This window comes from Pristiophorus japonicus, chromosome 26, assembly GCF_044704955.1.
Source record: "Pristiophorus japonicus isolate sPriJap1 chromosome 26, sPriJap1.hap1, whole genome shotgun sequence".
Lineage (NCBI taxonomy): Eukaryota > Metazoa > Chordata > Chondrichthyes > Pristiophoridae > Pristiophorus > Pristiophorus japonicus.
In genome coordinates this window covers 3450332-3463708 of record NC_092002.1, presented here as the reverse complement: position 1 = coordinate 3463708, position 13377 = coordinate 3450332, and the positions used below count along the sequence as shown (strand labels likewise).

The 13377-nt window shown below is 50.4% G+C and overlaps 1 protein-coding gene across 6 annotated transcripts in view; it reads right to left on the bottom strand.

Moving 5' to 3' along the window:
- Positions 1–1176: 1176 nt before the first annotated feature.
- The window catches only part of LOC139239121 (BRD4-interacting chromatin-remodeling complex-associated protein-like), a 111216-nt gene continuing 99015 nt past the window's right edge, over positions 1177–13377 (bottom strand). For all 6 annotated transcript variants that reach the window (XM_070867661.1, XM_070867660.1, XM_070867663.1 and 3 more), the window contains 5 exons: positions 12386–12447; positions 9708–9856; positions 8314–8408; positions 5921–6023; positions 1177–2458 (listed from right to left, as the gene is read on the bottom strand). In XM_070867661.1, coding sequence (XP_070723762.1) covers positions 1272–2458; positions 5921–6023; positions 8314–8408; positions 9708–9856; positions 12386–12447 — 1596 coding nt within the window. In that variant the 3' untranslated portion in view covers positions 1177–1271. The remainder of the gene's footprint in view (positions 2459–5920; positions 6024–8313; positions 8409–9707; positions 9857–12385; positions 12448–13377) is intronic.

Genomic DNA, 13377 nt, shown 5'->3' with positions numbered 1-13377 from the left:
GTGGTAAAGTGTGAGGATGGATGCATCGCTTGACCAATGGCGGAAGCACGGGGGCGGGGCTGTGAGGATGAGCGCATCGCTTGACCAATGGGGTGGGGGTTCTGTGAGGATGGACGTGTCGGTTGACCAATGGCGGGGCAGTTGGGGACAACAAGGGTCCCCCGATGAAACCTCCTGGAATGCGTCCAGCCAGAGTTGATAATGGCAATGAGAGCATCTTCTGAAAGCCAGGGTTTGAGAGAGGTGGGGAACAGGGCACAGGGAGTCCCCGTATCGATCAGGAGCAGGTCTCTTCCATCAAACCATCCTCCCACCCAAGACCTGCATTTATTGCGGTGGCGGGGAGGGCGGTTCAAGAAAGAATTGAGGATTTAACCAAGGCTGGAGTTGCAGGGAAGTTTACATAAAAGGCAACAAAAACATTAAAGGCGATGTTAAAAATAAATGCAGCTCACGCCCATACCGAGGGGGCACGGAATCCTGGGTCAAGGTCCAAAGAACGTGCCGAGATGGTCACAGCGTGACCAGCGCCACAAGGGTGCCTATTCCCAGATGCCAGCTCGATATCGCTTCCAGCATCTGCAGCTGGTGAGAAGGACCAACATGGCTCCTTGGGCCAAGCAGGGAGCAGAGTCACGACTCAATTCTATCTTCTCAGAGTGGAGACGGGACAGACCGGGGGGGGGGGGGGGGGGGGGGAGGAGAATCCATTTCATTCGTGTTACTGGCACTTTGGTCTCCATTAACGTCGCTGAAGGTTTCCACAATCAGAGCGGACTGTGCACACACTCCAAGGAAGACACAAACCCTATGGATGTGGATTTGTTTTTTTTGGTTAAGGTATATTGGTCAATCATCTAGTTAGCCATTTAAATTCATCACTAACCGCCTCTCATGTTCCACATCTTTAGGTTGCTTCGCCCTTTTGTCTTTAAACAAACGCAAGGACACGGGGCCCCAAAAGGCAAGTTGTATCATCCCTAACCCCCACCCTGTGCCACTTCCAACCGACCTGTTAGAAAAGGAACAAGCCCCGTGAGAGGCGGCACTCTCACCACAGGTTACACTGGAGGGTTATCAATGCATCTTTCACTAATGTTAAAAGCCTCAAGAATGTACTGAGCAAGATCCTTTTAGGATGCAATGTTTACAAAATGCCACCAAGGTAGGTTCACATAAAGGGATATCATCTCTTTAATGAGCTGTGTTGTGGTTCTACAGCACAGCCATCGTACCAACATTGGGATAAAGTACTAGTCAAACCGACTGAGTCATCTAGTGTAAGTTCTAGCTCCAAGGCCTCCATTGTGATTGGGTGCAAGATAGCTGTCTGAGTGGGGAGTGGGGGAAAAGGGTGAAGAGTTCAGCTCTGAGGAATTGTACGGAGACGACACCGGGTTCTGGGCTACGGACACAGACTGCGGCTGCCTCAAGTTCAGGATACTGTCGATGGCGCTCTGCAAATGCTCGTTCAACGTGTCGTCCTGAGGGCTGTCGCTGGAGAAGCTGGCATTGTCCATGTCGAACGACTCTGACTTGCTCCGCTTGGCGGGCGGGAGCGTCAGTTCCCAGGACCCGTCGGGAGGCTCTGCTTTGATGACGCCGTGCATTAGCTCGTCCTCAACGTCTGACAGCTCCTTCATGAGTGTGCCGGCGCCATCGTCCGCTTTCCCTCCGGGGGGCTCCTCCGACTTGGGAGGCAGAAGGTTCGTATGTGTTCGAGCCTTCTTACTGAAGCTCGAGACCTTCGGGCCATCCTCGGGCCTGCCTCGCCCAGTCCTCACCTTTGGACTCTCCACAGATTTGCACGTGGCTATGACACTTTTGGAAGCTACCTCGCACTTAGGTAATGTTTCTCTCCTGCTGTCCTCCGCCCTGACGGGCCCACCCTGAGATGGGTTAATAGCAGTCCGGTTAGCCGAAAGCGACTGCACGTTGTCCCTGTAAGTCTTGCGTGGCGGTAGCTTGCAATAGTTGGCGCTGCGAGGCGACTGTTTCTCGACGGGGGACGCCGTTGTGTGATCAAGGGTTCCGTTCATCTGACCGACACTGGTGACCACCGGGCACTCGGTGCTTTTGATCACCGAGCTCTTGGAGACGGCTTGATGGACCGGGTCAAGCGCCGTATTGTGAACCACTTTGCTGAGCCCGGCTTCCTGCTTGATCTTCAGCTTCAAGCCAATCCTGCTGCGCGCCTCGTAGGTCTTCATTGGAGGAGGCCTGCTTCGGGTGTGAAGGGTGTCGTCGTCTCCATCCAGCGATGGCGAGGCCTTGGCCCACGACACGGAAGGCGATCCTCCCGCGTGCTTGATGACCAATTTGGTTGGGTGGATCGGTGTGGCGGTTTTGATCGAGGGAATTCGAGGGGTTTCCATTGAAGCTGTCGAAACGTTACAGGAGGGGGATGGAGAAGAGGTAGCAAGACCGTGGGATCTGGAGGAAGATGCCACGTATTCATCTACGGTGGGAGAAAAATGCAAGAATTTAAATTTGTAAACTTTAAAAAAAATTATAACCATTTCCTTCCCTCTCCATTCCTCCCCAGCAACATCTCGATCTTAAATTTCTCATTCTGGTTTTCAAATCCCTCCATGACCCCCTCCCGACCTCTAATCTCCTTTGGTCCCACAACCCCCCCCGAGATCTCTGCACTCCTCCAATTCTGCCCTCTTTCGCATCCCCCGATTTACATAAGAACATAAGAATTAGGAACAGGAGTAGGCCATCTAGCCCCTCGAGCCTGCTCCGCCATTCAACAAGATCATGGCTGATCTGGCCGTGGACTCAGCTCCACTTACCCGCCCGCTCCCCGTAACCCTTAATTCCCTTATTGGTTAAAAATCTATCTATCTGTGACTTGAATACATTCAATGAGCTAGCCTCAACTGCTTCCTTGGGCAGAGAATTCCAGATTCACAACCCTCTGGGAGAAGAAATTCCTTCTCAACTCGGTTTTAAATTGGCTCCCCCGTATTTTGAGGCTGTGCCTCCTAGTTCTAGTATCCCCGACCAGTGGAAACAACCTCTCTGCCTCTATCTTGTCTATCCCTTTCATTATTTTAAATGTTTCTATAAGATCACCCCTCATCCTTCTGAACTCCAACGAGTAAAGACCCAGTCTACTCAATCTATCATCATAAGGTAACCCCCTCATCTCCGGAATCAGCCTAGTGAATCGTTTCTGTACCCCCTCCAAAGCTAGTATATCCTTCCTTAAGTAAGGTGACCAAAACTGCACGCAGTACTCCAGGTGCGGCCTTACCAATACCCTGTACAGTTGCAGCAGGACCTCCCTGCTTTTGTACTCCATCCCTCTCGCAATGAAGGCCAACATTCCATTCGCCTTCCTGATTACCTGCTGCACCTGCAAACTAACTTTTTGGGATTCATGCACAAGGACCCCCAGGTCCCTCTGCACCACAGCATGTTGTAATTTCTCCCCATTCAAATAATATTCCCTTTTACTGTTTTTTTTCCCCCAAGGTGGATGACCTCACACTTTCCGACATTGTATTCCATCTGCCAAACCTTAGCCCATTTTTTCAGGTTTTACCAAGATTTGAACCCGGATCGCTGAATTTAGATTCCAGAGTGCTCACTATTACACCATTGAACCACCATCGGCGGCCGTGCCTTCAGCTGCCTGGGCCCCAAGCTCGAAGTCCCTCCCTAAACCTCTCCGCCTCTCTCTCCTCCTTTAAGATGCTCCTCAAAACCTACCTCTTTGACCAAGCTTTAGGTCACCTGCCCTAATATCTCCTTATGTGGCTTGGTGTCAAGTTCTATGTGAGAATCGCTCCTGTGAAGCGTCCTGGAACATTGTACTACATTAAAGGCGCTATATAAATGCAAATAGTAGTTGTTGTTTCCTAGTCTACATTCTTTCTCTTTACAGATGGCGACACATCTGTACAGATGGAGATATTTCTATCTCCCCCACTTTACAAGGTTAGCAGAACTATTTTTAATTTTGTTCTGGTAACTGAAGTACAATTGTACCACACAAATTAATTAACCTGTGCATACTCCAGGGTTTGAGTGGAATCATCCCTTGTATAAACTTCATGTTAAGCTTTTCAGATAGTTTAAATAATCAATTAATTTTTTTTAAATTGCCAGAGGAATCAAAGACATAACAAATTTTTTTTACGCAGCGAGTTGTGATCTGGAATGCGCTGCCTGAAAGGGCGGTGGGAGCACATTTAATAGAGAATTCAATAAATACTTGAAAAGGAGAAACTTACATGGCTATTGGGACTAATTCGATTGCTCTTCCAAAGAGCCAGCACAGGCACGGTGGGCTGAATGGCCTCCTGTTTTCCAGAGCTATAGAATTGAAGTTATGCTAAACCTGTATGGAACCTTGGTTAGACCACACTTGGAGCACTGCGTACAGTTCTGGTCGCCATATTATCAAAAGGATATAGAGGCACTGGAGAGGGTGCAGAGAAGATTTACGAGGATGATACCAGAAATGCGAGGGTATACATATCAGGAAAGGATGAACAGGCTGGGTCTCTTTTCTCTTGAATAAAGAAGGCTGAGGGGTGACCTAATAGAGGTCGTTAAAATGATGAAAGGTTTTGATGGAGTGGATACAGAGAGTGTTTCCACTTGTGGGGAAGAGCATAACTAGGGGCCAACAATATAAGATAGTCACCAAGAAATCCAATGAGGATTTCAGGAGAAACTTCTTTACCCAGAGAGTGATGAGAATGTGGAACTCGCTGCCACAGGGAGGGGCTGAGGTGAATAGTATCGATGTATTTAAGGGGAGGCTGGATAAACACATGGGGGAGAAAGGAATAGAGGGTTATGCTGCTAGATTTAGATGGGGAAAGACGGGAGGAGGCTCGAGTGGAGCACAAACAGCGGCATGGACTGGTTGGCCCAATGGCCTGTGTCGGTGCCGTATATCCCGTGTAATCATTCTGTGCTGTAAGATTCTGTGGTTGTATTTCACACTCTGTGCACTAGGCAAACAGTAGTGGTCGCTCCACTAGTGCAAGGGGCAGAGTGAAATGCAAAGAACATGAGACAGGTTTTGCAGCACTCACCTCCTGTCTGTGTCCACAATCAGAGCAGAGTTGGTCGGAGGACCAGAGACCACCTGAACCCCTCCCAATTCTCAACATCGCGACAAGCCTCCTGCAGGCACTGGTCCAGAGAGGGCCATGCAGCCAGGAACTGACCGGCCCGGCAATGAATCAGCCCGGCCAACACAGGCACCTGGAGTATTGCGTACGGTTTTGGTCTCCTTACCCAAAGAAGGATATACTTGCCAGAGGGAGTGCAGCAAAGGTTCACCAGACTGATCCCTGGGATGGGGGGGATTGTCCTATGAGGAGGGATTGAGTAGACTAGGCCGATATTCTCTAGAGTTTAGAAGAATGAGAGGTGATCTCATTGAAACATACACAATTCTTACAGGGCTTGACAGGGTAGATGCAGGGAGGGTGTTTCCCCCGGGCTGGGGAGTCTAGAACCAGGGTTCACAGTCTCAGGATAAGGGGTCGGCCATTTAGGACTGAGATGAGGTGAAACTTCTTCATTCAGAGGGTGGTGAATCTTTGGAATTCTCTGCCCCAGAGGGCTGTGGAGGCTCAGTCCTCGAGTATATTCAACCTGAGATCGATAGATTTTTGGATATTAATGGAATCAAGGGATGTGGGGGAAGTGCAGGGAAGTTGAGTTGAGGTCGAAGGTCAGCCATGATCTCAATGAATGGCAGAGCAGGTTCGAGGGGCCGAATGGCCGACTCCTGCTCCTAGTCCTTATGTAGGCCAGCAGGATCAGCTCGGATTGGGAAAGCATCGGACAGACCACAAACTCTTCAGCAGACTCTTGATTCAGCCTTTAAAAGGAGTGGGTCCTGCTCTCTGACCACCAATGATACTACGGTAACCGCCATAAGCCTTACCCGGTTTCTCTTTTGCCAGTTGTTTGTCGGTGGAAAGGGAGGTTTTCTCTTCCTGGATAAACATCCTGTCAATCATCACCATCTCAGCCGACGGACTCAGCCTCTGGAAATTCAGAAATACATCATTTCATTGTAAAATGCAAAGCCAATGACACCTTCCCCTTAGATGTAAAGATTTTACATATTGAAACACTTTCTGTCTGAACGTATCTTAATCTAACCTTCTCTCAATTTCATCCACTGTTGTTATGGCAACTGACTTCACTAGAATCATGCACAGAAACCTACTGTATACTGACTGCTTTAATATTCTCCCCCGCCTCGTACCAAGGGAGTGCTGCACTGTCGGAGGTACTTTAATTTGTCAATTCTCATTGTCCAGGACTGGCTGCTCCACAACAGCTCTGTGGAGCAGTTTAAGGACTGCATTTGTACCAAGATATACTCTCCACTTGCCTGAATGAGTGCAGTTCCAACACTAGATTGGCGCCCCATCCACCACCTTCCACACTCACTCCCTCCACCACCTTCAACACTCACTCCCTCCACCACCGGCGCCCCCTGGCTGCAGTGTGTACCATCTACAAGATGCACTGCAGCAACTCGCCAAGGCTTCTTCGGCAACACCTCCCAAACCCGCGACCTCTGCCCCCTAGAAGGACAAGGGCAGCAGGCGCATGGGAACACCACCACCTCCACGTTCCCCTCCCAGTCACACACCATCCCGACTGGGAAATATATCGGCCGTTCCTTCATCGCTGGGTCCCAATCCTGGAACTCCCTCCCTAACAGCACTGTGGGAACACCTTCACCACACGGACTGCAGCGGTTCAAGAAGGAGCTCACCACCACCTTCTCAAGGGGCAATTAGGGATGGGCAATAAATGCCGGCCTTGCCAGCGACGCCCACATCCCAGGAACGAATAAAAAAAACACAGAAACTCCTCAGTTACCGCACATCTTTAGTGGAGCAAATCTCCTTAGGGAGAAAATAAGTGGGCCTTTCCAAACATGGAAAGCGGTCTGCTAACAAGCTGATCCATCAAACTGCGGGGTCCGAGCTTCCACCGGTGGTCAGTGCCGATTCGGATTGGGACCGTGGTAGTGTTGCAACCGGGAGAACGCACTGCTCTTCTTCAAACCGCAGCGCGAGATCTTAACATCCACCTGGTGTGAGGCAAACCGGCAAAGCAGCACCGCCCCGGTTACTGCACCGGAGCCGCAGCCTCGGTTCGGAATCCAGGTCCTGAGGTGGGACTTGACTCTGAACCGTCTGACCCAAGAGGCGAGAGTGGCAGACACTGGGCCCAGCGGTCGCACGCGGTGCACAGCAGCAACCGCCGCGACACGTTGCCACAGAGCGGAAGGAACTGGGTCAGCTCTGGCTCCGTCTCTGCTCTACTTCAACTGTACCACAGTGAGACACCCCCGCCCCCAAGCCTCCAGCGATGGTGCAGGCGTCCGTCTGTAAACCTCATCCTGGTTTTCAAATCCCTCATTGTCCTCACTCCTCCCGATCTCTAATCTCCTCCAGCCCCCCCCCCCCCCCCCAGATCTCTGCGCTCCTCTAATTCTGCCCTCCTGACCATCCCTGATTATAATCGCTCCACCATCGGTGGCCGTGCCTTCTGTTGCCTGGGCCCCAAGCTCTGGAACTCCCTCCCTAAACCTCTCCGCCTCTCTCTCCTCCCTTCAGATGCTCCTTAAAACTTACCTCTTTGACCAAGCTTTTTCTCATTTGCCCGAATTTCTCCTTATATGGATTATTTGTCTTATAACACGCCTGTGAAGCCCCTTGGGACGTTTTACTACGTTAAAAACGCAATATAAATACATGTTATTGCTGATCAGCAACTCCCTCGTAAGAATCGTCAATGACTCACAAATCCCCTCTCTCAGTACTCTGGGGTCAAATAGCGTCTCTCGCTGGGGGGGTGTGTGTTTTGGGCCCTTTCAACCCGTCTTAAGTCACAACGCGGGTTCGATGCAGAGCAAGACTCCCACAGCTCTGCCCCAATCAGGTTTCCCCCAGCTCGGAACTCAAACGAGACCTTGGTGTGGTAAAATAAACTCCCCTTCCATTCCCCCCACCCCCCGCAACGCCATCCTGGAAGCCCTGCGAGCAGAAGCACCAATTCAGCTCCTGATCACAGGGAGCTATGAGCTGCTCCAACTTGGACCCGAGGTTGACACTGACCTGAACCCCACGTCACTTGAGTACTGCACAGTGAATCCATTTAATCAGTTTGCTCTGGGTTTCAATGCAGTCTCAAGGGAAGTTGAAAGATCAAATCAAATGTGACACCCAATTTCCTCCCATCCCCACTCCCAACACAAGGTGTCCCCTCACTGCCAGGGATGGTGCACAGAAGGCAAAAGCAGAAATGTGTTACCCTGGCCTCCTCGAACAGCAGCATTCTGTATTTGTTCAGCATTGCCTGGGTACGTTTTAACAACTGTGACGACACAGCTTCAAATTCTTCATCCACTGAAAGAGAGAAACATTGGGTGTTGCACGTTTCGATTACAAAAGATGTCTTTTTTTTTTAAATGAATGAAACTAATTGGAAGGGAAGGAAGGGCAGGGGAGGGGTATTCGATCTGCCCGTGGTTACGCAAAGCCTTAAAGACCGTGCCAATGCCCTCTGCCAACTGCAGCACGACACAATGGCACGCTGTATAATGAGCTCTCGGCCGGGGATTATCATTCGATAGAGCTGACTGACAAAGTGGGAATCCTGAATATCGGAACAAAATATTACAAACGGAAATGCAGACACGGCTCTCAACATCCAGGAACAGGAATGACAGGACTGGCCGGTGTTCCGAGTGGGACCCATTGAATCTTACAGCACAGGAGGCCGCCATTGGGCCCACCGTGCCTGTGCCGGCTCTGTGACAGAGCGATCCAATCAGTCCCACTCCCCGCTCTTCCCCCACAGCCCAGCAAACATTTCCTTTTCAAGTATTTATCCAATTCCCGGTTTGAAAGTTACTACAGAATCTGCTCCCACCGCCCGTTCAGGCAGCACATTCCCGATCACAACAACTCGCTGCGTAAATAAATTTCACCCCATCTCCCCCTCGGGTTCTATCACCGATTATTGTCAATCTGTGTCCCTCTGGTTACCGACCCTCCTGCCCCTGGAAACTAGAAACAGTTTCTCCTTATTTACTCAAATTCTTTGACCCTCCATTGCAGCAGGTTTGAGGACGGGGTTACACGGGGAGTGTTAACCCATCCATTCCCTTCCAGATGTTGACAGCCTCGTGCTACGTTTCCTGGTATTGTCTGTTCCCGACCAGACTTGGGAAAGCAAGGGAAGGCTCAATGTTCAGTTACCGGGAGATCACGATTCCTTAAATCGTTCCCTTTGAACTGGATCACGCACTTAAAGCGGCAACAAATGCCGACAACGGGAAAAGGCTATTCGACAACAGCAGCCAGCCGGTGTTCCTCTACCAGTCTCCGAATAAGCCCGGCCCAAACAATATGCATTTGTAAACTTTAGCCACGATCACTGCAAAGCTAGTTCCACTGTACTGGCTGCGCGCTGGTGTGGAACCGCACAAAGCTCCTGGCTGCCATAAGCAAAGCTTTACAGGCAGGAGGACTCGGTGAAGGAGGGATGCAGGAACACACTGGGGATTGAACAAGGCCATGCAAGGGAAGCTCTGTGGAACAGAAGTGTGCACCGTAGGGAATAGCCGTACACCCCAACAAGGGAGCACAGCGATGGGACATAGCATTGCTGTGGAAAGGGGGTTTGGGAAATGTGGGCCTTACCTTTCCTGTGCTCTTCGCCGGAGGGCAACGTGCCCTGGTAGAGGTGATATGGCAGTAGTCTGTGGACCACGTCTTCGTACGATCGGAAGGGAGACTTGTAGTCGGGTTGCAGCACTGCGTCCTGATCCTTGTGGAGTCGGTCCATGATCCTGCAATCGAGGCACAGACACGCTGCTTTAGGACCCAGGGCGGCACACAAGCTGCAAACACACTCGGGCAATTCTCAGGCTATAGGCTAGTCCAAAACCAGGTCCCATAAATATAAGATAGCCACTAATAAATCTAATCGGGAATTCGGGAGAAGCTTTTTTACCCAGAGAGAGGTTAGAATGTGGAACTCGAATCGTACAGATGCATTTAAGGAGAAGCTGGATAAACACATGAGGGAGAAAGGAATAGAAGGATATGGTGATGGGGGGGAGATGAAGCGGGGTGGGAGGGGGCTGGTGTGGAGCATAAACCCCGGCACGGAGCGATGGGGCATAAATCCCGGCACGGAGCGGTGGGCCCAATGGCCTGTTTCTGTGTCGCAAAATTCTATGTTTTATTGTATTCACAGGATGCAGGCATCGCTGGCAAGGCCGGCATTTATTGCTCATCCCTAACTACCTCCGAGAAGGTGGTGGTGAGCCGCTATTTCAGAGGAGCAGTTAAGAGTCAACCGCATTGCTGTGGGTCTGGAGTCACCTATCGGCCAGACCGGGTAAGGGCGGCAGATTTCCTTCCCGAAAGGACATCAGTGAACCCGATGGGTTTTTACGACAATCCGGTAGTTTCAGGGTCACCATTACTGATACTAGCTTTTTTCCTATTCCACATTTTTATTTAATTAACTGAATTTAAATTTCCCCAACTGCCGTGGTGGGATTTGAACTCATGTCTTCGGATCATTAAAAAGATTTGGATTTCTATAACGCCTTTCACAACCCTAGGACGGCCCAAAGTGAGTTACTGTTGAAGCGTAGTCACTGTTGTAATGTGGGAAACGCAGCAGCCAATTTGCGCACAGCAAGCTCCCACACACAGCAATGTGATAATGACCAGATAATCTGTTTTTTGTTATGTTGATTGAGGGATAAATATTGGCCCCAGGACACCGGGGAGAACTCTACTGATCTTCTTCGAAATAGTGCAATGGGATATTTTACATACATTTAAGAGCGCAGACGGGACCTCGGTTTAACGTCATCCGACAGTGCAGCGCTCCCTCAGTACTGCCCCTCCGACAGTGCAGCGCTCCGTCAGTACTGCCCCTCCGACAGTGCAGCGCTCCCTCAGTACTGCCCCTCCGACAGTGCGGCTCTCCCTCAGTACTGCCCCTCCGACAGTGCGGCCCTCCCTCAGTACTGCCCCTCCGACAGTGCAGCACTCCCTCAGTACTGCCCCTCCGACAGTGCGGCGCTCCCTCAGTACTGCCCCTCTGACAGTGCAGCACTCCCTCAGTACTGCCCCTCTGACAGTGCAGCACTCCCTCAGTACTGCCCCTCCGACAGTGCAGCGCTCCCTCAGTACTGCCCCTCCGACAGTGCGGCACTCCCTCAGTACTGCACTGGGATTTGTTGTGCTCAAGTCCCTGGAGTGGGGTCTTGGACCCACAACCTTCTGACTCAGAGGCGAGCGTGTGACCCACTGCCCACTGACACTGTCAAGGCCTCTGGTTTGCTAATCCAGCAACATAATCACTACCGTAGACCATTCCACAGATTCCTGCTGCTACAACAGCATCAAGAGGAACAGGAGGAGGAGGAGGAGGCCATTCAGCCCCTCAATCCTCTCCCACCATTCAATTAGATCGTGGCTGATCTGTACCTTAAGTACATTTACCTGCCTTAGATCCAGATCTTTCAATATACTTGCCGAACAAAAATCTATCAAGCAGAGTTTTGAAATTTTAAATTGACCCCCGGCCTCAACAGCTTCTTGGGGGAGCAAGTTCCAGATTCCCACCTCCCTGTGTGCGAAGAGGTGCTTCCTGACATCACCCATGGCTCTAATTTTAAGGTTACCCCCTTTGTTCTGGACTCCACCAACCAGAGGAAATAAACTCTCCATCTACCCAATCAATTCCTTTAATCACTGTACACACCTCAATTAGATCATCCCTTAATCCTCTTAAGCTCGAGGGAACACAAGCATGGCCTCTGCAACCTGTCCTCGTGATTTAACCCTTTTAACCCCGGCATATCTCAACACAATGAGGATTGAGGGAGGTGCAAGAGTTTATCGGATTAAGGGTCCAGAGTTTGGAGGACGAGCACAAACAGCAAAATAATATGCAAGCCTAGTCTCTGCAACCTGTCCCCATAATTTAACCCTTTTAGTCCCGGTATCTGTCTGCGCTGCTCCCCCTTGCTGAGCTGCGATGTCCAGAACTGAACGCAGTGACTCTGAATGGGGACTAACCAGAGCTTTATACAACAACCAACCTTCCTGTTAAGTTGCATGGCCGCGCTGTTTTCGGGCGGTCCCACATCCGGGGCTGGCTTCTTAAAGGGACCACGCAGCCCCCCCAAAAAATATTAGGGGGCACATTGATGATAACTTGCATTTATATAGCGCCGGTAGCACGGGGAGATGGAACGGCAGAAGGATTTAGTGGGAGAATTCTGGAGCCAGGGTGACTATGGTGGGACAAAGAGGGATTTGGCTGTAATTTGTGAATTTAAGACATTACTTACACAGCTTCCTTTGTTGGTTGCAGTGACACTGGCGTTTTCAAACTTCCCAATTTATTTTCCATCTGCGAAACATAACAGGACAAACAAACACTTGAGTACGGAAATATTTCCAATAATCACTTCGAAGGCAATTCTGGTGCTGGAATGGCGAGAAAGGTCAACTTAAAGGGCAGTAGTCATTTTTTTTTAAATTATGAAGCATGTTGGCGGGTGGTGAGAGTGGCGAGCTCGGGGGGGAGGGGGGGGGGAAAACAGGCGACTTTAGGCCTCTGGTTCCCAAAGCTCTCCCCCACTGGGGGTTTCCATCACCTCCTTACGTAGACGCATCGATTGCTGCGATGAGTCTTGGAGCAGAGAAGGTTGAGAGGAGATTTGATGAGAGGTGTTTAAAATCATGAGGGGTTCAGATAAGAGTTTTTTTTTTTACGCAGTGAGGGGTTAGGATTTGGAACGCGCTGCCTGAGAGGGCGGTGGAGACAGACTCACTAGTGGCTTTCAAAAGGGAGTTGGATAAATACTCGAAGGAGAAAAATGGCAGCGATTTGGGAAAAGAGCAGGGGGAGTGGGACTAACTAGATTGCTCTTTGAAAGAGTTGGCACAGACGCAATGGGCCGAATAGCCTCGTGTGCCGTACTGTTCTATTATTCTATGATTCTAGTCGTCAACTCCTTTATTGTTGTATTATGTGACTAACAACAACTATTTATATAGCGCCTTTAACAAAGTGAAACAATTGACACCGAGTCACATAAGTAGAAAGTAGGGCAGGTGACCAAAAGCTTGGCCAAAGAGATAGGTTTTAAGGAGTGTCTTGAAGGACAAGAGAGGTGGAGAGGTTTAGGGAGGGAGTTCCAGAGCTTGGGGCCCAGGCAACAGAAGGCACGGCCACCAATGGTGGAGCGATTATAATCAGGGATGCTCAAGAGGGCAGAATTAGAGGAGCGCAGAGATCTCGGGGGGGGTTGTGGGGCTGGAGGGGATTACAGAGATA